At 32.6% G+C, this 27,950-nt stretch overlaps 1 protein-coding gene across 1 annotated transcript in view; it reads right to left on the bottom strand.

The window, feature by feature from the left end:
• LOC118185251 (uncharacterized) overlaps nucleotides 1–27,950 on the bottom strand; it is an 84,003-nt gene that overhangs the window by 11,096 nt on the left and 44,957 nt on the right. The window contains exons 3-5 of the mRNA XM_035355095.2: nucleotides 18,953–19,013; nucleotides 2,737–2,814; nucleotides 2,573–2,662 (exon numbers count right to left, since the gene is read on the bottom strand). Of these exons, the coding sequence (XP_035210986.1) occupies nucleotides 2,573–2,662; nucleotides 2,737–2,814; nucleotides 18,953–19,013 (229 nt within the window). The remainder of the gene's footprint in view (nucleotides 1–2,572; nucleotides 2,663–2,736; nucleotides 2,815–18,952; nucleotides 19,014–27,950) is intronic.

Genomic DNA, 27,950 nt, shown 5'->3' with positions numbered 1-27,950 from the left:
TAGCATCATTGGTTTGGTTTGGTTTATTTAATTACGGAAAAGCACACGAGGGCTACCTGCCTAAGGGGAGGGATGCCTTCGTGGAGGACTTTCTAAGGGGAACTGGCTCGTATACACGTTACACATGGGAAAAACCACGAAAACGCCCATGCAGCCAGCCCGTTCGTGGGATTCGAACCTCGGACCGAACTACCAGTGTTCAGCGACTTTACCGCTCAGCCGCTGGTGGGCATATTAGCATCATTTAAAAAGAGTAATGTTTTTGAATGGAAATAAATTTATATCTATTACTTTTTTTTAGTTTATTCCTTCTGGATTTCAAAGATTTCAGCCTTAATTTTTCAGTTTCAGTCTCCCAAACGAGTGGATAAGAAAGATGAAGATAAAAATGAGAAAAAAAAGCGTGCCAAGTTTTATCGAGATTTACGAAAATTTAATGTTAAAACATTATGCAAAGTGGAAGCAAGGCGGGCGGTAAAATCATTTAAATCTGGAAAAGTCAAATTTCCAAGTAAAGAAAAATTCAGCCGAGAAGCAAAGGATAATGCAGAAGTTTTTGTTAAAATGTATTTTTTTCATGTAGTGTTTTTATATTGAAAGCAACAATTTTTATTTATTTAGAATGTGAAGTAAATTCGATAATTATTCTTTTTCCCACATTCATCTTTTTTTTCCTTCATTCCGCCGAGAAACGATAGATCGAGGTTTTACTTATTTAAGGTTTTCTGTTAGAGAAGTACGGTGGCAAAAATTTTGTACTGTTTCTCTTGGTTATGAGTCTATACTTTGAATTATATCCTTTTAGCTTGTGATTAGCAGCAGGAGTAGTAAGTTAGAACTAACATTTTTAGAATAACATAGCTTTTTATCATTGACATAAGTTAACATCTAATTAACTTGTTGTTTGAGCCTTTGAGGATAGTGATTTAGTTAAAAGAAGGTTGCTATTTTAATTTCCCCTTAAGTTACTTCCTATCAGCAAAAGTGGAAAAGATTTTATAATGTTTGTTTTGCAACCTTTGAAACGATATAATACAATACGCGATTTATTTTTGTGCCAAACTTAAGAAGTTATTTAGCATTTCAGATTGTAGAGCAATAAGGTATTTATCGGAGCAGAAAACATAAAAAACCAACAATGTCCTCGCAGGAAATCGAACTTCGGACCTTTCGATTGCTAGCTGGAGGAGCTTCCAACTGCATCATAAAGTCATGCTGTTAGGAAGGAGAAAATTCCTTACAATGGGAACTAACAGAAGTAAGAAAAGGCAAAAAGTCGCATAGAACCATCAGGATACAGGTTGAGAGTAACAAGTTTGACATAAAGTGTTTGCTAAATCATACAATTTCTCAGATTAAAGATGACATTGTGAGGTTTTTATGTTAATTAAGAAATTATAATGATTTGAATCTTTACAGTAACTTTTTTTTCCGCGGTCTTCACCAGAATACAACTTAATTGAGTAAGTATTTAATTCGAGGGTTTGATAAAGTGGGGCTTTTTGCAGCCTCGCTCGTAGTTTACGACTTAGCTCCTCTGCTAAAGTTTAGTCCGGCTTTAGACGTTTTTGCTAGTCAGCGTTAAAAATGTGGCATTTTAATATTTTGAGTCAGCTTAAATAGACCATTTTGTGTAGTCTCTGACTATCATACTTGAATTTAAAATTCAATTATGTTATTTTAAATACCAGCAAATGAAGAAATTTTGTTTTGTAAGCATATACTTCTATTAATTTAAAGAGTTGAATGAAACGTTATTTTATCCTCCCAGGATTTAATCATTTTGATTCAGATTAGACCGATAATTCGCTTGTCTGTCTCGTAGGGTTTGATTAAGGTTCAACACAATCAGAGTCCTAGAACATAAACTAAGAATGTGGTGAAGAATTTGCTTGTTCACACGTATATGATATTCAGTATATTTAATCACATGTAAGTGGTATGCTTAAATTGCATTTAAAATTCTTACTAAAATATTAATTGGGAATGTGTTTATCATAGAAAAATATACTTTGTAAACATAAGTCTTAGTCAATTTATTTTCATGTTTGAATTTAAAAATAGGGTGCTACGCGAATAAAAAAAAACATTGCTCTTTTTTTTAAACTTTTAATTTAATTACCTTCCAGTGTATCTAAACATACGTTGTATCTATTTAACGCAAAAGTAAAAAAAAATAGGTATTATTAGGAAGTTTAGAAGAACTTCTTTCTAATGAAATCAATTATTTTACCTTAATTACCACATCGGTTTTTAAACGCTCTCTAACTTACTAAACTAGTCCTTAATTTTTCTTCTTTACAAATATGTTTTAGACAATTCTAATTTCCAAAGTTTACAGTGTTTGTCTCAGTAAAATGAAGCGAATTTCATTTCACTTGCAAAGTCTATAATTTTCTTGTTAAAGGCAGTATAAAATCTAATGTAAAATAATTTAGTTTTATTTTGTAATTTCATGCGAGAGACAATACAATTAATAATTAAGAAAGTTACTTAATTTCATCAAAAATTTTATAACTCTGCTATAGCTTTAAAATTAATTAAAAGATTTGAAATTTTACAGCTAACATACCTTCTGTCCTCTCTCGAAGTCTATTACTCTCATATGGGTAGCATCACACTTGTTACCTACCAGTACTTTAACTACATCTTGAGAAGCATTCTAAAAATAATATAAGAAACAGAATAAATAAGAGGAATAATTTAAAACATGCACAAATCTGAATGCCAACGTACCTCCTCCACATTCCTGAACCAGTACATCAAATGATTGAAAGAATCCATGTTTGTGACGTCATACATGACAAGTATCCCCTAAAACAAAAGTTGCACATAATTAATTAGATTGATACAGTTTCATTATATCGTAAATATCAGAAAATATTCAACATTTTATAAGCAATAAACTTGTAACGGACAAATTAAAAATTTACTGATTGTAAAACGATTTATTGTATACAAATTATTCACTCTTATTTTTATTTTCATCAATAAAATTTCATAATTTAATATCCCAAATGTAATTTCCGACTGAAATATAATTTTTGCTGAAAATTTATTTCAGCCATAAGAAAGTGCTCTAGAAGAGTTGCAAATCTTTGATTCTTATTAATCATCACATTTTGTTGCATAATGTGAAGTACGCAGTTGGATGTTGGCTGAATTGAAGGTTTGACTTCCCAGAAAACGCTGCAAAACTCACAGAATGAAGAAAATCAAGAAAACACTCTTGTGTTCAGCACATGGTTTGAGTAAAGCGTACCAAAGATCAGAGAATTTATGAGAAATTTTGTGCTTTGTTGATCCATAAAGGAACTAAAAAAATTTGGTTAAAGAAAATAACATCAAGCAACTGTAAAGACTGTCACACGAATTATCATCCCGTCTGCTTTTTAAGTATCATAAGTCGAAGTAAAGGTTTAACATAAGAGCTATTTATTGACACGTCAGCCTGATAGATACACAAACTGAAAAATCAAAGCTATTAAGGTGGTCTCGGTGTATCTAACCATTCAACTACCAGATCGAACCTAAACCAGGAACCTAAAATGAAAGTACAGATGCACTTAGTGGCATTAGATTTAGCAGAAATGGATCAAGAGAATCATTACTAAGTAGTCTATATCTTTACTTTGTTGTTTCAAGAACTGCTGTTGTATTGCGTTAAATATTTACTGTGAACTGTGATAAGTAATGTATTAGTACTATGTGAAATTTTAAAGGTAGTTGTAGTATTGTAAATTTAGTAGCTACTGTAAAAATGTTGGTAAAATATTAATTGACTGAGACGAAACAAATTTTCGAAATTCTCAATTTCTAGGTCAGAACTAGTTAAAATTATATAGTTAGCTAGATTTAGAAATGAGTCTTTTTAAATTCTTGCCTAAGGTTGCTAAGCCTATGCATTCTGGGTTGTTGTATTCTTGTATAAGCGTGATCATGACAAGTGCTTCTCTTGATTGAGCTGAACTGTTTCAAAAGAGCCCCCTTTCCTAAAAACTGATGTTGCGGGCAGGTGATGCAAAGACAGCAAATTCTGATATGTTCAAAACGCACGTGGGCAGTTAGACTTAGACTTACCACTTGGTTACAGACCTTTTAGGACTTTAGGAATATTCCCGAGGCCAAACTGACATAATATGCCTGGTTTAACGTTACGATCTCAGCATGCGTAGCTGAGCATTTTTACGCTGAAAGCATAAAAGTGGCGAGCTCACCGAAAAATAGAGATTTTTGGCTTTTTGAGAAAGCTGTCTCCTCGTAGAAACCAGTTCTTGGGAGTTGGGTGTAAAGCGAAAATCGGAAAGTGTTTAATGATGTTTCTTTGATGATTTATAGTAAACAATTTTTATGTTTATGTTATTATGTTTTAAATTATGCATTTATTCCAGTCCAGAAATAAAGAGTTTCGTGTCTTTAACTTCGTAGTACTGATTTGATTACTGACTGTGATACTGCAACGCAAACTTAAAATAACTGCAATAAATCAAGATGAGTTTGATGCATAAGCGGTCATGAAATATTAAAAAAAGTCTTTATTTATACGTTGATTATATTCTAATTGAATTCTATTTGATTCTACTTGAATCAACAGAAATGTGTTGTAAAATGTAAAGTGAAAGGTTTCCTGCAACAAAAGTCTCTAAGTCTGGGATTAAGGAAAATTTTGTCTCAGCGAATTTTGTAACAAATCTTTAAAAATTTTACTGATAATTAAACTAAAGGTGCCCTATTTTGTTTTTGATTCATGTCACATTTAACCAATCCGACAAGAAGGTTATAAAATTTAGGAATCTGCAAAAGAGAGTGTTAATTGCAACTCATGGTATCGGCTGAAGTAAAAGTCCATGAGCTACTTTGGAGAAATTTAACGTCAGGTTGTATTGGTTGGAAGCCGCCTTTGCCGTTTCAGTTATAGTGACTTTGAAGGCTCGTTCATAATTCATGTATAACGGCGTACCACTTTGCGTAACTAAGTACTGTATAGAGTAGTACACACAGCGTAACTAAGTACTGTACAGAGCTTCGACCTAGCTTAACTAACCTTTGTAAATGCTTGACCTACCGACAAGCATTAACTCCTAACAGCCGATACAAGCTCGAAATCGCGCGTGCCTTCTTCTGTTGGTGTATCGTTTCAGATGGATACGCGCAGTGAACTTTGAACCATAAGATCTGCTTAGTTATACAATATTTATTTATCATTAGGGTTGTACCTTGCCAACAGCAAAAAAATAGCTACGCGTAAAGTAACGTTAACTAGGCGAATTAAAAAATACTTAAGTATCACTTTGTGAAACTTACTAACAACTTTACTAACAGTTACATTTCATTTCAGCTCTATCCTATTTTTCTTGACGTTTATCACAAACTTATGCAAGTTTAATGGCAAGAAGCATAGTTTAAAAGTAGGAGATTAATCTTTACCATATGCCTACTTTTTGCAACGCATGGCAACACATCCCTATCATGCTGACTGAATAAATCTTCCTGCTGTGTTGGAAGAAACTACAGTTAGCTTTGTGAGGCTTGGTAAATTGTTTTTGTGAATTTTGATACAAGACACCCAATCCAGATATTTTGAAAACAGGATATTGTTGAGAAAATTCCTTTAAACTTATCCACCAGTCACCTCAATATGTAAAATTTTGTATGACGAGAAGCATCGTTTTTGTTTATACTTTTATTTTAACTTTGCAAAACCACGAGGAGTAGCCTAATACATAGTTATTTGATTTTAAATTTGGATTTGTGTTTATTTTGCGAATTAAACCATAACTAGGCTAAGTATCAGTTAGGTAATTCAGAGTTCAGCCAATAGTTTGTAAATTTAATATTGAATTAGTTTCAGTTTTCTCCCTTTATTTCAAAATATTAACATTCGCTTTTGATACTTGCCATAAATTTATTGTTTTCATATGAATTATATCATTTTTGGATTTAACAAAATTTTCATTTTAATATTAAGCAAGAAAATAATTTTTATTCCGTTAGCCTGAAGAGGAAGATTAACCTTCAGTGCTTTTAAGTAGATTAAATTGAAACTACAGAAAGCCATTGTAAGAAAGGTTTCACTTTGTCAAAATTTGAACACAGTTCCTCTGTTTCAAGAACATTCTTAAAATAAACGTATGGTGACATACGTGAAGTCTTTCGAAATACGTCACATTACGTCAAAAATATTGTAACTAAGCTTCTATGTGAATAACTAAAGGACAAGAAATACTGTTACATTTCGAATAATAAAGCAGGCGTATTTAAACGGAATGTTGTTTATGTTAACAAAATAGGGTGTTCCTAACAGTTGAGTTAATATGCCAATGAATAAAGGATATGAAAATAACTAGAAGGGGATTTCATCAGATCAATTTCTAATTATAACTTTAAATGTTAACTTTTTAACCTCGTATCCTAACCTAATAAACTTATATACCGCATCACCGATTTTAGACTTTACTCAAAAAATAGCAAAAGGTCAAGATTTTGCAGCATTTTAAAAGCCAGTATTAATATTTTAATTCCTTTGCATTTCAGTGCTGAAAAGTTTTAAAGAAAATGAAATTTCTCTGTTGTTGAAAGAAATAAATTACCTAAAATTCTTTTATTTCCTGACTCTTGTATAATCATTCACTAAATGAATCTAATTAGATCACTATAATAGATTTTCGCAGACAGACATAACATCATTAATTATTAAAGCATATTAAATTCTATTTCAGCTACTACGGTTTAGGTCGCAACGTCATAATAATGATGGATAAGTCTGCATGTCTATAGATATGCGCACAGCCATGAAATTGAGTTCCTTGCATTAACCCTTTTAATACCGTTAGGTAAGTTGGTTAAAGCTCTAGTTTTAGAAGTGTCTCGGGACATTAATATGAGAAATAATAGTCTCTTACAAAGCTGTCATAGAAACTTGTTCTATATTGTTGCTAGTGTCTGTTCTTCGTTTTCGTTTATTAAAGGAGAAACTGTCACACTATACGATTGCGGATTGCAATAATAGTATTAATTTTCTCGAGAAAGAAGATAATATTGATGATGTGAAGTTCTCAGTTCAATATATTATCAATATAGACACTATAATTAAAACAGCTCCAGATAAAAGTAACGCTTATGATACAAACTAAAAAGAAAATATTTAATTTTAATAATAATAAATAATAATTTTACTTTTCTAATTACATTAGAAACAAAATTTAATAATTCAATGAGTATTCTGGAACTATTTACTGCTAAGATAATTAATCTCAACTTATTAGTGATTATGCTATTTATTTTAAATAAGAAAATGGTGGAGAAAGAAGTTTACTAAAATGCAGTTAAAATATTAAGTACATTAAATACATGTGATAAATAATATAATTATGAGCATTAATCGGAAATAGGACAATTTTACGTAAGAAATATTACAATCGTAATTTTCATTAAAATGCTGAAGCCAGAAGTCATAAGATAGAAAAGTATTGGATTGAAAATCTATTGGACAATATATCACAGAAAATCATGCAGTAAGAAACTAGAATAATAACTTCTTGGTAGCAATGATTTAGACAGATTATAACAGTATCATCATCATACCTAAAGTATATAATTAAGTAGGAAAGCTCTACAAATCTTACAGGCCTTACAAAGCATCACTCTTTGATTTGAGACAAAGTTATTTCTGCACAAAATTGTTTTATTCGCAAAAGGTTTTTCAAAAATAATGTCTTGATTTTTTAAATTTTTTTTTAGGTATAAAGAAAGATAAAACACTATAAAAATAACTTTCAGTTTAATATTTTACATTGTTGCTGCTCAATTTCTATATTTCTATTTCTAATTAGTCGATAGATAGAATTAAAACATCACTCTCGTCCCTGAATTGGAGGAAATCGTTAATATAATAAACTGCATGTGAAATTAGCGCTACACTAGGGACATTTTTCTAATAAGATACACTATAAGAATCATTAGAAATCAAAACTTAGAGTTAATTTTCAACTTCATTATAAATGTAATTCATTAGTTGGATTCTAATTCATATTAACCTTCTTCTTCTTTCCCAATGAATTAAATTATCTTAATTTATTATCATATATCTCATTTTTATTTGTTTAATAAAACTACATTTCGAACACAGTGTTGATATTAAAAAATGTTTTATTTCTTTGATTTATACATTTTAAAACATTTGAAACTTTAAAACGGAATTTCAGTTAAAATTTTATTCAATACTCTATAGGATACGCGTTTTTAAAGGATTTAGAATTTTAGCAGAGAAAATATCATTCGTTCACTTTATGATATTATGAAGAATATTTGGCTCTTGAACAGTCTGCCTGTTAAAATGGTATTCGTTTCATTTTGCCGTCGACAGATAGCTGGTCCCCCTGATGAGTTCACATCAGATTATTAAAGTCTATCGACGGATATTAGTAAATTACATAATCTGGCCTATTAAAGGATTTGAGTTATATGTTAGATAAAATATATTGATAAAGAATAGCCATGATAAAATAAGTGCTGAAAATAAATATTGAATTTCCAAGAAAGGCCAATTTATATTTGATATTTTCCTTAGTAAGGAATTAAGAATGTAAAACTCGTTTATGCAATATAGAAAGTAAAGCGTATATAAACGAATATCTACCCAATATTACCCCAAACAAATAAAAAATTTAAAACACCATTTTAAGAAAATTATAATGTCTCAAACAGGGAATAAATATCTTTATTACACATAATCTGTTAAAATTTTACATTATAAATAATTCCTTCATTTGGCACCAAAACGTATGCCTAGCCTAAAAAAAATGAGTATTTTCCCCTTGAACTAAGCTAAAATTATAAACAAAATTATAAATTGTTGCTTAATATAACTTTTTCTTTATCAAAGTCAAATTAAGTATGAGGTGCATGGAATATACCTCTTTAAAATCTAAGCCTAATTTATAGGATCTGGTTCTTTTAGGCCGCATAAACTAATCTTTATCCTATTAATGAACCTAGCGATTTCTAACACAGGTGTGAAATAATGCCAGCACAGAAGAAGGGTAATAATAACCCTTTATTATTCTCATCTAGGAGCAGAAAGGCACGTACTTCGTGCTTTGCAATAACACCGACAACTTGCGGTGGAAACTAAGAGTTTGTAACACAATGAATCCAAATCTAAAAAAAGTAGTGCTGGTCTAGCACTTTAAGTTAGGGCTATTCTAGACTGACTCGACAAACCTAACAGGCGTGATAATATTCAAAATGGCCAAGAGGCGTATAAGCATATCAGCAAGGTTAGAAACGAAACGTGCGCTGGCTAGCGAAAGCACGTTCTGAATAAACTCCAAAAATTCACCCGTTTTAATACTCACTTCGTTTAACTTTAAATTTACATCCTGGCGAGGAAATGCGAGAGGAAGTTGAGGAGTTCAGGAAAGATAACAAAAATTTAAATAATACGTTAGTTAAACTAAAGGAAATCCTACAAATTAAGAACTAAGTTGTTTTTGCAAAAGATTGCATCTAGGCATAAGTTTGCTTTGCCACAATTGTACTAACCCTAATCCTTTCCTCCAATCATCTCTAAAGACACTGCCATTAAGTCTTTTGGATTTATTTGCTTATAATGCTTATAGTGCTGAAGATTTAAGTATGGAGATTTAATGAGAAACATATAGAGAGATAAACCATACGGAACTGCAGTACTCTCCTTGCGGGTGGTATCAGTAGGTTTTAGAAGTCAGAATGGTGCTGTATATTCTATACTACTCCAGCTTTTGGATGGAAGCCATCGATGGCAGACATTTTGCAAAATTATATATGATAAAATATATAAACTGGTAAATGATTGTCTGTCATAAAAAGAGTAATTTAAAATAAGGGGGAGATAATATGTTGTAATATAACGCCGCAAATCAAGAATACAAAATGTTTTGTATTCTTGATTTTCATAGTTGTTAACGAAAAATATATAAAAATTCCGAATTTAACAAAGCAGTTCTCTTGTACTCCTAAGGAAATTTAAAATTGTAACATGCAGTACAAAATAATCCTCCTTTTAATGTCTCGGCGGTTACTTTACTAAGTTCTGCATCAGATAAGCCATTCGTATCAAACTACAACTACAGTAATGCAAGTTTTTACTCATAGTTTAAAAAACTGTTGTACGTATCCGCTATGTAAAAGCAGTACAGAGCACAAATGGCGCATCTCCATTTAGAACAATTAAAATGTTATAAAAAGTAGGAATTAAAATGTAATAAAAATTAGGAAGGTAAAAATACTTTTATTGGATAACTGAAGCTCAGATCTATCAAACTCAGTAACAAAATACTTACCAGGAAGGAATTAATTAGAAAATACAATATTAGCAGTTAAGAGAGTTGCTTTTGTTCATGCACGAAACATTTTAAATGATATTGCAGACATTTTATTGCAACAATGTAGCTCGGACTCAACTTTGTAGCTCCGAGTGCTCAGTGTACAGGCTAAGTGTCCATGCACAAACTTATCCAGCTTTTCGTAAATTAGAAAAAAGCATATTCATCAGTTTGCTTATTAGATATCTCACGTTGTGAATTTGTAGAGATGAGCATAATGCAATTTCCAGTTTAGGGTATAGAGAAAGAAATTACAATAACTCCCGTTTTAACTGCGTTTTCAGTTCTGCAATGCAACACTGGTCCGCGTAAATAGAACGCAATGGTAATGCTTTTGGACTTACATTGCTGCCGCCCAATCGATATAGCGGTTAATGACGCTGGCCACCAGACTTATAGGCTCGAACTCGAAACCCAAAGCACAGATGTTGTAACTGTATGGTGGCTGTGCGGCAAGGGGGCACTCAAAACAAAGCGAGCCAAACGTCCTCTTGAGTGGTTAGTGGAAGGGGAAGAAGAAGGCAGACCCTCGGACTGCCGTCCGGAGTGTTCTTTTTTAAAACTGGGAGGAGGCGGAGTTGAACAATTAACAAGGCCCGGAGATACCTAAATGTACTTAAGGGAATGTATAAGTGCCGGTCTTCAACTTGAGCTTGAATTCATAATGCTGTTACTCTAACTTAGAAACTCATTTTAAATATAGCAAGATGAAAGGACGCAACATAAGATCAGAGAAACTCAGAATGAAAATTCTATATGAGTTAAGGATTATTGTCAGTCATATTAATAATAAAAAAAAGGATCAAAATTTCATTTCAGGCAACAGGAAATTTCTTTGGTATACTACAAAGATTTGCATCCTGTTTCTCTGAGTATATGTTTTAGGTATACAATATATTTTCCAGTTAATAACAAATCCACCTTCTTCCTAAGAGTAATATTTCAATCATTAAGTCAGAATTAAAAAAAAAAAAAAAAAAGGTTTGGGTTTTTAAATTAAGTAACAAAGTTGTTTACTATTTCTGTTTCTTCATTATACACCGTTCCCACGCAAGTCCTTACCCGGCTTTTATTCCTGAAACCGGTGGTCGCAGAAAAATACTTTCGGTTGCAAAAATGTTTTATATGATGCAAGTGTTCATGTTTTGGAATTTTTTTAATTAAAAACATAAATTTTGCAAAAATTACGAAATCTAACTTTTTATACATTCTCCTGGTTCCTATATTTATAATTTAGGAAACTTTTGTACTCATTATGAAAAGTAAAGTACCAAACCCCGTGACATCCATACGACAAAAATTGACCAAAATATTTGTTATTAAATTTGGAAATCATATTCAGAGGCCGTACAAAAATTGAAGAGCAAAATGTTCGCATTTGTACTTCACTAAAAATTAATATCAGCTAATAGGAAAGGTTTCTTTTGGTAATATATTAAATGACGAGTATCTTTGTGCAGATTATTGATTAATAAAGTTGCAAAAGTATTAATCAATATAATTTTTATTTCCAAGTAGAAATCTTATTCACAGACTCGTATGAAACTCGCATTCCAGAAAACAGTGGCCAGCTTTAACATTGGCGCATAGACATCTACTAACATTGCATTAAATAAAAATAAGAATATTTTTAGTTTAATGATTTTTTACATGATTATTAGATCATGATTTTAAAGTCACGAAACTGCATGAGAATACTAATCACGGATTTTTAGAGTTTGAAATCTTACAAAGTATTTGCTTGTAAATTTCTCCGCCATGCAAATGATAGCAAAATTTTAAATTACAGGTACCAGCAAATTATAAAAGAATATCAGACTGAAATGTAGGGTGGAAAATCAATCTTGAATTACTTTATTTTATTTAATAACCGACCCCCCAATACAAGCTGAATATGATATCAAAAATCGCAAATTTTCAAATTAGATAGTTGGATCTTTTTTGTCTTACTGGAATCAAATCTTTTGTCTTTAATTTTTTGTAATTAGTGTAGCATTTTCTTACTTATAAGCGTAGGAATCGGGAGAACGTATAAAAAGTTAGATTTCGCATTTTATGCAAAATTTGTTTTATAAAATTTTGAAGTAAAAAAACTTGAATCATTTCGTCATTCAAAACAATTTTATAACTGGAAGTATATGTATACGACGAAAGTTTGAGAAAATAGAGGTCGTATAAGGACTTTTGTAGATATGGTGTATATTCTCATTAATTAAAGCATTTATCTGAAAAATCCTTGGAAAAATCCTTTGCAGCCTACGAAGCCCATGATGAAAGAATTATTATTCTTTTGTACAAAAGCAATAATATTAAGCCCTTTTGCGCTTAATGAGTGTTATTTCTAGTTCGTCTTTGTTCGAACAGATGAGCAGCATATTGATAGTGTATTGAATTAATATTAGGAGAGAAAACGCTCTGAAAGGAAATATATTTGCTTCCTTTCGCCTGGCTTATAATTGTTTTTTAGCTTTTGTTCACGAACTCTGGCACTTATTCAGGATCTAGTATATTACACGACCACCCGTCGCTTTGAGATCGGAAATATATGTGCGACATTTCTGACAAAAAGTGATGATGAAAAAGGGTAAAACCTAAATAATAATGCTGCGAATGAAACTATTGCGAAGTGATTTATGTTTTTATAAGATTTCTTTAGCATAAAACGTGGTATGTGGAAAATTATAAATGGGAAGTAAAGACGCAGTTATTCATTTCCTTTCCAATTACACTTCCTGCGCAGAAAACGTAGAGAGGAGTGATCATCAAAATATTCATTGTGTTAAAAAGTGTTGAGGATTTTTGTGGATTAATAAAAAATGCCTGCTCTTTTGCTTGCGGAAAAGGTGTGGGAGAATGATAATGCGAGTTAAGAAACATGCGGGGGGGGGCGGATTCTTTTCCCACCATTCATTTTTTAAACTTTTTTGGGTAGATTTTCTGGCGATCTATCTGTTGACCGATACCTTACATAAATTCTTAAATTCGTAATCTTCAGTTTAAATATATGCGCTCAAAAGTTTTCTTTTATTCAACATATATGCAAGACTTCTACTGTGAAAGTATTTGAAACTTTAATAAAATCGGTGTAAAATAACATGTCAGTTGAAAATATTTCCTATTAAGAAGAAAGTTAATCGACTGTGAAGACAATGCTTGAGAACTCTGTTAAAGGGGAGGAAAGGCCAAAAGACGTTTTAAAATACACAAAAACACTCATGCAGCAGGTCCGTTCTTTTATAAATTACCAAAGTTGAGCTACGGTGCCGCCCAGACGGTATAGTGGTTAGAGCAGCCTGACTGCGATACCGAAGGGCCTGAGTTCGAATCTCGGAGAAGGCATGGTTGTAACTATCCGTCCCTTCATAGGAGGCGATGGTGGCCCACCTATTATGTGCCTCCATAATAAAGAGACCACCACATCTGGCCTCGTATAGATTAATGGACTCTATTACACTGTAACTGTTCACAATCTGTAATTGAAAAAAAAAAAAAGTTCAGCTATAGTTGTTGACTAGTGCGACTGTGTAGCGAAAGCTGAGGCAAACAATTAAAAATCAAGTTTGTGACATAAAAGGACAAATATTGAAAATGAAAATAAATAAACTAAGAAAAATATAGTATGTATTGTAAGACATATCATATTAATATTTTCATTCATGCCATTGCATCAAATACTAATTTATGTAAACGTATTTACAAGTTTGTATTCATCAGCACCTTTTTTTGCTAGAAAATATTCTTCTTCGCGTCAAACACAAATTTTAAAATACACTCTTTCGCAAAAAAATATTGAAGAAACAAGAAGGACTTTTGTAATCGGGACGAAATTTGGTATGCAAAAACATCTTGATCGAACATGCAACTGATCAAAGCTTCAAGGGAAATAAACAGGAATTGTGATCATAGAGCGCATTTCTAGTGAGCAATTCGCAAAATATGAAACCAGTACCAGAGGCGGAAAATTTATCTTGTTTTGTTGCTGCCATTGTAATTCCGTAAAGAAGCAACTAAAGACGCCATTACGACGATATCGAAAACCTTACAGACAACTAAACGATTTCGAACGTGGTCGCATTGTAGGATTGCGTGAAGATGGGGGGTGATACCGAGCAATAGGCCACCACCTGCAGCGTACAGACACTGCTGTGCAAAGATGTTGGCAGCAATGGTTGCTACAAGGAAATTGCCGACGAAATGAAGGTTCTGAAAGGCCAAAGAGCACAAATGGAAGGCAAGATAGGATGATTGTTTGCCAGGCCCGAACCGCCCCAAGGATATCACTGTCGACTATTCAACGCACTACAGCTACATGTATACCTCCCATGGTACCGTCCACCCTCTCACGGCGCTTGTCTGAGGGGGGTTACACTCACAGAGGCCTTTAAGACGTTTGCCTTTGACCCCACAACATCGGCGGAGTCGTTTGGAGTGGTGTCGCAGCCTATCACCATGGCTGCCATCAGACTGGCATCGTATAGTGTTCAGAGATGAATCCCGCTTCACTCTTGAAGCAGATGACCACTGCGTTCGTGTCTGGAGAGGACGGGGCCAGCCGTCCCAATCAGCCTTTGTTTTACAAAGGCATACGGCCATAACCCCTGGTGCGATAGTGTGGGGCACTATTTCTTATTACAGCAGGTGATCTTTAGTCATCCTCCGTACATCTCTAACAGCTGAACGATATGCTGATACCATCCTGAGGCCGGTTGCATTAACTTTCATGGCACGTCATCCTGGGGCCATTTTCCAACAAGATAATGCCAGGCCACATACCGCTCGCATATCTCTGGACTGTCTCCGTGCGGTTGATACTCTTCCTTGGCCAGCAAGATCACTAGACCTTTCACAATCGAGCATGTCTGGGACATAGTAGGCCGCCAGATTCAGGCACCACAAAACATCGCACATCTGGAGCGACAACTGATGAATACCTGGCAGAATGTGTCTCAGGGTGACATTAGGAACCTCTACTACTCCTTGCTTCGACGAATTCAAACATGTATTGCCGCCAGGGGCGGTTCGACCAACTATTAATTTGAACACTCAATTAGTGAGCCGTGAACAGGTACTATGACCTTGAGTTTTTAATCATTTTATTGTCTGTGTATGAGCTATACACATATTCAATTTCATCAAAAACAACTACTTCCTTCATGGTGCTTCGAGTTTTTTGCAAAAGAGCGTATTGCTTTCTGAGAAGGCAGGTACCTGCAGTTAACAGTTATCATGTTAATGAGAGACATGAATCAGTTCTGTTGAAGAGGTTCTTTTAGATTGAAAGCGTGATTCTAGAAATAGAACTACATTTCTCAAATATTTTTTAATAATTCTAGAAAAACTGCTTATTCTATCAAACAATATTTTATTGAAGATTTCGCAGTGTCTTGTTCATTAATTACCACTGCCACTGCGCAAAATATTTTTCTTAAAATTTTTAATCGTATACGCAATGTTTTGAAGAAGGTCGACAGTTTTGAAAATGCATGCATTTTAAATCCCATGTCATATACATATCTGGATAATACTGAAATGTTTATTACTGAACACTTTTAAACTAAATTATGTTATGAAACTCTTTATGCGTGAAGGTTAAAATAGGTATGGTTTGCAGATCTAGTCCTTGGCATCTGTTTGAACCCAGGATTTTTTACGGATACAATCTCTTTATTGAAGACATCCAATGTCAACAAGTATCTTGGAAATTTTTACGTAAATTATGATCTTTCCGAAATTATGATCTCCAGGACAAGACTTGCTTATTTAAACTTTTTCAATATGTAATGTGATCAAATCCTCCTTTTGCAAACGCACAACGCACATTAAAATTTTTGAATTTACTGATGTTATATGAAATGAATAATGGATTTTATATTTGAAAGAAATGCATAAAAGGCTAGAACTGTATCAGTTGTAGACAAGACCTCCTTACGCGACAGTTCAATAAAAATATATATATTATAACTTCAATTGACTGAACTTCGCTTAACCATAAAGACAGAGCAAAGTAACATAGAATCTGTGAGTCCGAAAACCCAGTCTTCGTTAATTTTGCTTTATATACATATATTTTAACACTATTTTTATTTAGAATTATTTATTTTCTATTTTATTAGAAGTGAATACAAATTTCTTAAGAGATGATTTTAGCTGACTACATACAAGAATAGCGAAATATAAATTTTCTCTTTAGGAGCTGGATTTCAAACATCTATCTTTATTTGGTGGTCTATGGCAATTAAAACTGTTTTTGTGTTAAACGAATCCGTTGAAAGTAATCTGAATCTGTAATAAGGGAAGGAGCAAAAGTTTCAATGATCTGTAAAATAAGTCTATAAGGATTTTTTGTTTTACGAATTTTTATTTTATTTTAAACTTTGCTATTCTCTATTAGTTTCAATTTTCGGCCAGAATAAACTCGAGTAGTATTTTTATGTTAACGAGTTTGCAAACTGTATAGTATTTAAAAAGCGTCTTCTAGCCAAGAGAGAGAAGAACCTTCCAGCTGGCCTGCTACGCGCGTGCTTTTCAGTCAGTTCATGTCTGCCTTTAAGGCCAGAACTTAGTTCATGTTGATAAACGAGACGTATTGTAGTATTTTGCATTTCGCGCACTACATATACGTAGTGTCAAAAGGCCAATCTTCGCGTTAATAGTCTCTGTACAGAATTTAATTCTTATTAAGTTAGTTATTCGAATATTTCTTATTTTCTACGTTTTAGACAAAAAGTGTTGGTCTCTGTAACCCGAAGTGCAGGAGAGCCTGTAGGCTGTGAGAAATTAAAGGATAAAGTTAACTCTTCTTACTTCTGCTATCTATTCCACGCACACACGAACATAGCTTGAGTAAGCTTCCTGTTTTCTTTCAGGATTTCTAGATGTTTCCGAATACAAATTGGAAAGGCTTCGGCAATTCAATAACAATATCGGATTGATAAAGATTAACCGCGATCACATTTAGCGGCGCTCACTGCGTCAATAAACTCTGCTTAGCAAATAAATAAAGCCAACATTTCCTGTTAAGAGTTTACACTGTGAATCACTGCAACAGACGAAAACCCATCCAGCAACTCTTTCAACATGATCATCTTTTCGTCCCACTTACCGACTATCCAACCTTTTCAAAGCTTTTTACTCAGGGGCTACCCCCACAAGTTATTAAACAAAAGCTCCCCACTACCAAGCCTTCAATTTATATGCACACATCAATCTTCTTTAGAACTTACCTTACCAGTGTGCTAGCAGAGTACCAACTGTGTCAACACAAAGTGCCGTCGAATGCCTACATCACCTTCCAACCTACTGCAATGCATGGTACACCGCACGTATACATCATGCACCAACTCCGACTATGCTTAAGCACTAGTGCACACATGAGTGGTGACCATCAGTACATACACCGTGACTTAGATAATTCTCATAAACTGTTCACTGTCATAGTAACTGTGCAACCATTTTGACTGTGTACTCAAATTACTGTGATAACATAGTGTCTGCGCTGTAACGACTGTACCAACCTATAGCAATTGCGTTAAAACTTAGTGACTGTGCCAAACTCCAAATTTAGTGCTATTAGTACCACAGTGTATACTAAATTTTAGTGTAGCCTGAACTCTTGCAAATTTGAAGTATAGGGCAGACTGTACTTTCAGCGAACTCTAACACTAAGTCCTGGCACCATAACTCTACATCCGGTACTCATTGCTTCATCTCTGTGTTTAAGTACTCACAGCACACTTACAACCACAAGGATACCAGCAATACACATATGACTCCCTTTACCCCATTCTGTATTTTAGCATTTTTTTAGTATTTTACGTTTTTACTCTTGTATTACTATCTTACATATGTGTCTCTCTTCATATTTTTCTTAATATCAATGCATCCTTATGTTCGTATCTGTTAGTATTTGTTTGTTTTTGTCTGTATATGTATCTATTCTTGTATTTGTTTTGTATATTATTATGTATCTGTGTTATTCCAACGGCCATGCACACCCACAAAGCTATTGTCACGTAACCATTGTCAAACAATAATCCTCAACCCCTGTTTGGCCATGTATTGATCTTTAGATCTGTATTATAAACTCCCGAGGCAGCCTCACGGGGCCCCAGGGGGCTGTTGTTCCTAGATAGGGGAGGGCGTGAGACACACGCTTGTTTACCTATGTTAAACACTAGGCGTCCCCGTCCTCCGTCCCCTATGAAAAAAGAAACAGTTATAAATGAATTCTAAATTTATGAAGATGTACTTCTGGACAGTAGAAGTACCGGAGACTAGCAATAATGCATTGCTGACATGAAGAACAGGCAAAATATCATGCAACTAATCAGCTATCAGGTATAAAACTTTCAGCAAGAGAGATCCAACGAAAGTGTGACAGCATTTTAATGTGTAACTGAGGGGAGTTAATTAAACATATTAAATACTAATTGTTATAAATGTTGCCATAAGACCATAAGAAAATTTCACATGCACAGGCGAAACATACTACTAATAGTTAAAATAATAAAAATCTAAACTCTTAATTTGTAAGTTGTCCAAATAATTAAGACACTTCTATTGCATAACATTCTGGAAAATATTCTTACCATTGCTCCTCTGTAATAGGCTGTTGTCAGTGTTCGGAACCTTTCTTGACCAGCAGTATCCCTGAAAAAAATTTCTTTTTCGTTTATTAATAGTTTTATACTAAAAACAAAGTTAATGTTTTTCATTTTACCTAGTACATAAGGAAATTATTTTATATGAAGAAGTTGCACATTAATGCCCATATGAAGCCACTCGTAAAAACTATCAATTCAAAGGAAAATATCACTTCAACTCGGTAGTTAAATAACAATACATAATGATGAAGATTTAAATTGGGAAAGCATATAGAGAAATCAAATTCAAGTTAATTACATACAGAATTATAAAAGTTAACTGTACTTGTGCACTTTCTCGTCGACCATGAAACCCAGCTGTTATCCCGCCACACTTGAGGTAGCAGTCATTCCGGCGGAGGATTGAAGGAACAGTTAGTTACCTCTTGATTTAATTCGATAATCAATAATACAATTTAGCACATTAGCATACATACGTTTTTCAAAATCAGGATTCTGTAACTTTGAAATTACTCTACTACCTGCTCTTCCATAGAAGGAAGGTCCAAAATGTTAATAATGTTTCCCAAAATCCGAAAGGAAAACACAGAAATAGCAGATAACCTTACATTCTTCTTTACAAAACTAAACTGGATTATAGAGGATTGATCTTCTATACATAAAACAAGACCAAAAGCACTATCCACTATAACAGCGGCTAAATCACACTGTTTCGAGGTATTTATGTTTGTCAAAAATAGTGGACGGAAAAGAACGCAAGTATGAAAATGACAATATTTTACGTTTAAATATTTTAATAAGTAGTTATTAAGAATCCCTTTCTAAAAGCGTAATGAAAAATACGTTGTTTAAAAAGGCAGTTTCTTTTTAAACCCAACTTAATTCTTAATGTTAGACACTAAACATAATTTCGATCAAAATTAATGAAAACTTAAAGTAACTGATTACATTTTCCAAACTCATTCTAAAAAAACTAGAACTTTTTACTAGAACTCACTAGAACTTTTTACTCCCTTAAAATCCTAGTTAAAGAATAAAAAAAAGAAAACATTAAATACATGCTGAGAAAGTAAAGCAACAGTAAGAGTGGTGATATCTACATGAAAGAATGCAAACATAAATTTAAAAAAAATGTTGAGACCAAAGAGTAATAAATTTATCTGCATTGATGCTAAATTAAGCCTTTGTAAAGTAATAAAATGATTACTTTTAAAATAAAAGATTTGTCAAAGCTCACATCTTTAGAAACTATATCTCAGTATATTCGAGAAAAATGTTTGCTTTTTATTGATGTGAAAACGCTACTGTAGAAGGAAAAAGTTTAGAATTAATAGATTAAATTTAAATAATAAACTACGTTTTTATATTTGTCTTATAGTAAATTTCCTTAATTATGCTTGCTATGTTTGTTTAAGTTTAAGAGATGCAAAACTATCAGAGCATTTATGTAGCTTGTTTTACTGCATGCTCATTTCACTGCATACTGTTCTACACGAGTGCATGTTATTGAGAAGTTTATTTCATGTCAAATAACTATAAAATAAAACATAATTATTATTCATATCTGTATTCGAAGGCGGAATTATTTGTATAGCATCCTTGCTTGGTACAGGCATAGTCTGAATTTATATAATGGGCATGCTGTTTAAATGTAAGGAAATTAGTATTAAAAGCATTTCTAAGTTGGTAGCATTATTTGCGCATTAACACTGTTGAATATTGCATATCATTTAAAATAACGAAATGCACATGTTAAAAATATAAAATTCATCAGTGAAATGTAAATCTTTATAATATTTTAAAACTAATTAGGTATTTTTTACCTCCCTTCTGCATGTCTTCGTGGTGTAACGCTTGGCACACTCGGCGCTTATTCGAGAGATCCAGGTTCGAGTTCCGGCGATGGCATTGCTCATTTCTCTTGCTTCATGCTTTTAAAGAAAACCTAATATCTCTAAAGCGGAGCCCGAGCTAAAAGGTGGTGGATGATGATTCTTCACCTCAAGGATTTGGTGACTGGATTACTTAATCCCCAGTCGCCCTTTAAAAGGGAGAGTATATACGGTATTTTCTCCTATCTTACAGCATGCTCCATGGTGTAACAATTAGCACACTTGGCGCGTATTCGAGAGGTCCAGGTTCAAGTCCCGGCGACGGCATTGCACATTTCTTCAGTTTCTTATTTAAAAAAAAAAAAAAAAAAAAAAAAAAAAAAAAAAAAAAAAAACCTAATGTCTCTACAACCTAAACAATGTATATCACAGTCAAAAATCAGTTTTGTTTGCTTTATGAAGACTGCATTATAGTATATATACAATCATAATCAATTAGTCAGTTATATTAATCAACTATTGATTCATCTTCGTGGTGAAAAAAGATTATTCCACTCTTACATTTGATAACGATAATGGCAGATTCATTGAAGTAAACGTTTCCCTCATAATATTTTCAATATTGTTGCCCTTTATACGTGATATTAATTTATATATAGGTTCATTTTATACCTTAAAAGAAAACTAAAGAACAATCAAGCCAAATAATAAATAATAAATTAATGAACTACTGTTATATTTATTTCATAATTAAGTTGAAGCCAAATTATATCTAAACTTCGGAAAAATTTGGAGAGTAGTAGTAAAATTTTGAAAAAATGGAAGTAAATTTTTTAAAAATTAAATTTGCAGACTTCATTCAGAAACGTCATGTATTCAAACTTAATCTAAAAAACAGACCTTTCGTATAACGCTTTCGTATACTTCGCTTGGACATTATAATTTCACAATACACTTTAGGATTTCATAGTTATCAATACATAGTTTTATAAAAGATAAGTTCTTTTATTATTGTGTACTAGCTGTCTATGGTTTTTGATTGAAACAAATTGAGAAATCTCTGTTTTGTTTCTATAAAACTTTCAAACCGCAATTTATATCATTTTGAGCAATAGGAAATATCAGTAGGCAGCTCTGTTCACTTTTCCTTTCTTATTTATACTTACCAATTGTCTGTAATTTTTCCTGCTTGTGATATCAGAAGACTGTTCAAAATCTCTGACAGGCAGCTTTTGTTTTTCAAAGAAATTTTATAATTAACCAATCAATTTAAAATTCCATTACATCTATTACTACACTTTTTAGACATTTTTATTCGCAGATTTAAGTGATGACTCTTTTCCAAATCACTCATATGTGGAAAGCTCTACAGTTATTCCAATATAACAACGAAAATTTTCGTGTCTTAAAATAGGTACTAATAAGACAATCCAGCTGTAAATTCATATTTACGCTAAGTACTTATTTTATCGCTACTAAAAAACACATTTATTTTTTTTCTTCCAATTAGAAACACTTACCTGTGTACTACTAAACATATAGAACGTTGCGGTTTGTTTTGTGTCGGGCATTTCAGCTAGTACATCAGCTATGATTACTTTTAACTCAGTTCATCTTCTCAGTATTAACTCTTCGCTTTTCATAGGCAATGTCTTTACTTATTGCCTCACAGTAATTCCTATGTAGAATGACTAACCAAACAAGCAAGGCAAACCTTTTTTTTCTCCTTCGTTGTAAGGCCGAAAAGGCGGCGTCTAAGTGTAGCAGATACCATAACTGAGGTCTTGATTTATAACTGTGGTTTTGCTCAAGAAATATAACTTTTTTCTTATTTAAAAAAAATCTGATGTGTACACCACATGACTTCCTTGTACGGAATATTAAATTATACGCATTTTTCTTGAATTTCACTTAAAATTATAGGATTGAATTAAGTCTACTTCGCCGACAGCGCATAAATCACAATAGAATAAATGCATTCTTTAAAATTCATTCTAGTATTTGTTTACCATAGCGACGCTCTGGCGCTAGATTCACTTAAAAATTATTACTGTAACTAAATTTGTATTACTGTTAGTTTGCGGCAGTGCTTCAGTACAAATTTTAAATTTTCGGAAAATACAGTTAGTTTTCTCTTTATAAAACAAATTCTTATACACTATTACGTAAAATAAATCAAGAAAGATAATCATCTATCTATAACGATGACACACTGAAAATTTCATATATGTATGACAAAAACAATTTGACTTATTAAAACTCGAAAATCTGCTAAAATTCTCACTTTTTGTGTTGCGCAAAACTGACGACTTCCCTTCAGTATTATATTTCGTTCACATTATAACTCATAATGCACAAAATTTATATCATTTAAAGAACAGAATTATCTAATCGTTGCCACATGTTCTATTCAAATACTATAATAAAGCTAGAATGATGTATAAAAGAAATAAATTAAGCACAAAAAAAAAAAAAAAAAAAAAAAAAAAAAAAAAAAAAAAAAAACAGATTTTCACAGACGATTGAGTATTTCTCATTTAATTAATTCAGTTCTCACTTCGCGAGAAGGCAAAAATACATAAAAACTCAAAATATCTATATTAAAAATTACGAAGTAAATCTCAAACACTTATTTTCTCGAAAAAATTTCAGAAAGAATTAAGCATGATTTAATTGGCAATAATAAATGAATGCGTTATCTTTGTTGTTGTGAAGCTAAGTTTCTCTAGATTGGCAACAAATCCACTAGTCTCCTGTTTCAAATGTAAACATCAATGGCCGCCATTAAAAAAGGCTTAGCGGCAATTAAACAACTTTAAAATTGCTGATAATTCTAAAAATATTGCACACAGATTTACTAAAGGCATAAAATCCTTAACCGGAAGATAAAAACAACATAATTCAATCATTTTTAAAGCAAAAAATGTACAATTTACAAACATATAAGAGTAAAGAAACTGAGATCACTGAGCCGGGTAACAGAGTGGATATATATATATATAAATATATTTATATACGTTTGGTGCGGCCGATTGCAACCAAAATACGAGGTGCACATCTACATGTTATAGCAGTCCTATATACAAAATTTCAACGTTCTGAGGCTACTCGTTTTTGAGTTATGCGAGATACGTACGTACATACGTTCGTACAGACGCCACGAAAAATTCTCTTCAGAATTAATTTTAAAGCAGTTTTATAATTTTTTTGAAGGAAAAGAGTATTTTATTCTGTCCTTACGTACAGATATCACGCAAAAACATCGTTAAATTGCATTCGATAGCGGTCAAAATGGATATTTTCGTTGAAATATGCTGCCTGAAACTTTTTGCGATTACAATACTTCCTTTTTACTTCGTACAAGGAAGTAAAAATAAAAAACTTTTAATGTACTATTTTTTCTTTTAGACTAAATTTATAAAATGTCATGTCTCTGAATCTTCACAGAAAAGGGGTTGGCTATACTCATGCTGTGCATGAAAAATAAAATTTATTATGTGTATTCTAATTCAAACTTCAAAACAATCGTAATTGCTGCAAGTATTCAGGGCTTTTAAATTCGAAAAGTTGTATTGATTCTTCGGTATTTCTATGCGGTTCTTTATAAGCAATGTAATTTATGATCCTGATTATTTATGTTTTAGAAAATCCACGATGACTCTCAACGCTATCCGCAGTGGTGTTTAGAGGATTTATTTGTGGGATCAGAAGAGCAGAAAAGCAGGATATCCGGTGTTTCTCCGCCTAATGAGTTGGACGAGGGTTTAGTTCAGAGCAAAACCGCCTGCCCTGCAACCTAATGCCTTAAGCTGCGTAGTAAATAACAGCTTGCAGTGACAGAGTTGGGTTATTCACGCATAAAAATAAAGCCTCCTTCAAGAACTGAAAGATAAGAAAAAAAGACCCTTTTCTGTTTTAAGCCTTTTTATTGAGTTTTTTTATCAGCATATCTGAAAGGTATTCTTAAATTTGTAAAGACGTAATATAATAATAAAATATTATACATTTCTGCAGTTTAGAAGTTAATATAATATCTTGTAATGTTTGGAAGTAACGTCTACTTTTTAACCTGTCGCGATTAGATTCTTCAGAGATTTAATCAGAGACTTGTTTCCCGCTCCTTAGTTTCACTACTAGATTAAATTAAAGGAAAAAAATACCTGACGTGTACACCACATGGCTTCCTTGTACAGAATATTAAATTATACGCATTTCCCTGCATTTCATTTAAACTTATTCCATCGAATTTCATTAAAGATATATTTCTCATTCAATTAATTCAGTTCTCGCTTCGCGGCAAGGCAAAAATACATAAAAATTCAAATTATCTTAATTAAAAATTGAAAGATATATAAAAACATAAAACGCCAAATATAGTTAAAACAATTAAAAAAAAATTTTGAATTAAAATTACAGTTTCTACTCCAGAACAAGCAATTCGGCCAGCAGTAGTTAGGCGAGATATATACATACATACGTACGTACGTGCAGACGCCACGAAAAAAATCTCTTCTGAATCCATTTTAAATCAGTTTTATAATTCGTTTGGCGAAAAAGAAATCCTTCATTCTGTCCTTACGTACAGATGCAATGCAAAAATATCGTTAAATTTGCAGTCGATAGCTGTCAAAATGGATATTTTAGTTGAAATACGATACCCAGAATTTTTTGTGATTACAATATCTCCTTTACTTCGTACAAGGAAGTAATTAACGCATAATAATTAGTTCATAGAGTTACTAAATTACTAAAATTAGCCCACAAAGGTCAGCTGCGCCATGAACTATATTATTTAGGGTTTAGAACTCAAAATACAACCCATTTTTCTTTAACTCAATTTATACAGGGTGATTCAAAAAGATCTGGAAAAATTGTGAACACTGTCAGAGAAGGCCGAAATAAGCAGATTTTGTAATGGAATGTGTTGTATGAAAATGATTCATTGAGGTGATACAGGGCACTGTTGAGAGGTATGTTAAAGCATTGTGCTAGCGCAAAAAGTCACTCCCTGTACGAATGTTTTTGAGCGCTATACATCGCTCAACGAAAGCGGGACTCTCATACATGTATTTTATCTATGATTTAAGAAGCTGAAAATATTTTTGGCGTTATAAGCTAAAAATATTTAAGTTTTAAGCTAAAATATTTAAGTTATAAGCTAAAAATATATAAGCTGAAAATATTTAAATTTAAGAATTATATTTCCTAAAACATTTTGAAAATTTTGTGCTTTGATGCTTTCTTTTATCATCAAGACTTATTACTTTTATCGTTGTAATTGCAGTAAATTTACATGCTTTTTTCGAATACGATTACAAGAAGAATACATTTTCTCATTATGTGTGAATAGAATTTAAACAATTTAATAACAGATTAACCAATTTTATCACTAAGCAAATGAGGCTGTTTTACTGAGGAAGCCACCACTCATAGAAAACTTTGTAATTTTGTTGGGCTCGCATTCGCGTTACGCAGTAGAAAAATTACGAAGATTACACATATTTAGCTTATCTGCATGCATTTATTTTTATGATGTTCATAATCGTATCTGTTTTATAATTCCATGTAAAAAGAGAGAAGATAAGATGAAAAGCGAATTTTTAAAAATGAGCAGGCTGTATCCTCTAAGACATGCATTAAAACACTTTTTACCTTATAAGGTATTTCTCCGGCCTACTTAGCATGCCTTCGTAGTGTAGTGGTCAGCACACTCCACGCGTATTCGAGAGGCCCGTTGTTCGAGTTCCGGAGAGGGCACTGCTCATTTTTCATATCTCTTGCTTCGAAATAACCCAATGTCTCTACAGTGGCGCCCGAACTAAAAGGGTGATGATTCTCCCCACCAGGATTTGGCGATTGAGTTCCCTAATCCCCAGTCACCATTTAAAAGGGGGAGTATATAAGGTGTTTCTCCCGTCTTCTTAGCATGCCTTCGTAGTGTAGTGGTCAGCACACTCGGCGCATATTCGAGAGGCGAAGGCATTGCTAATTTTTTATCTTTCATGCTTCCGAAACATCCTAATGTCTCTACAATTTCTTTTGCAAAACTTTTGCGTACTCTGGTCTTTAATACCGCAACTAGCCGTTGTTTAATATGGGTTATATTACTTACTTGACAAGTAAACCCTATTAGATACTGGCTTTATCTTTTTGCAAAAATTATACTTCTGAAAGAAACTACACATTTTGAAAAAGAAAACGCTTTAATAATAACCGAAGGCAACGTGATTAAACTTAATATTTCACACATATGAATTCACTACTTTTATCACACTAAAGTAAACATAAAATCCATTATTTTAACTTTGCTCGCAAACATTTCGCTATGCTGTTGATTCCTGAACTTTGAAAAACTAATCTTTGCTTCAAGAAGACGTCAAAAAGTTAGAATTCAGGAGCGAATAAGGAGAAACTTGCAGTTCTATTTTCGGTGCTCAAACCTGGGACTTGCTTTTTTTCTTAATTTTTTCCCGCTTTATATAACTTAGCGAAATGCAGTATTATCGATCGCTGCAACCGGCAGAATTGCATTCTTTGTGGTTGGAGTTAATAGAAATTTCTAGAATGATATTTCTCGTTTTCTTGCATGCTAAGAATTTGAATTTTATGTCTTCCTTATTTTCTCAATTTAAAAACTCACTATAATGAAAAATAAACTTTTTGCGAATATATTGCATTCTGAATTTAAACAATAAAAGGAGCTACAATGCTTATGCATCTCGAATTTGATATAGATATCATCATCAACTTGTTTAAAAGAATAAGGCTTTTGTCTGAATAGAAAAAAAGATCGCAATTTAGGGTGAAGAACATAGAAATTAAATTTTGCAGAAGAATTGTTAGTGTTAGAACTTTCTCTGTTTGAATCTGTATTTTTAAAACTCTGTCGTCTTGGCTTTTCTCCACTCGCCAAATTTCAGTCATTAATAAATTAAAAGAATTCAAGCATAAAAGTATGAACTGAAGATCTTGGATTATTCGTTAATGTCTATTTTAGACGTTTTAAGATAGTTACCGCTGGGAAGGGGAGGGTCTGAAGCTAAAATGTCTCCATCTATTTAAGCGCTTCAGTGAGTTTGCAACAAAAAAAAAAGAGTTTACACATCCTTTTTCTTCAAAATGTTTAAATTTTAAAACAGAAACATATCGCA

This window comes from Stegodyphus dumicola, chromosome X1 (genome assembly GCF_044657685.1).
Source record: "Stegodyphus dumicola isolate Sdum_Otavi_A_Nest chromosome X1, ASM4465768v1".
Taxonomy (NCBI): Eukaryota; Metazoa; Arthropoda; class Arachnida; order Araneae; family Eresidae; genus Stegodyphus; species Stegodyphus dumicola.
This window is presented reverse-complemented; position numbering and strand designations above follow the sequence as displayed.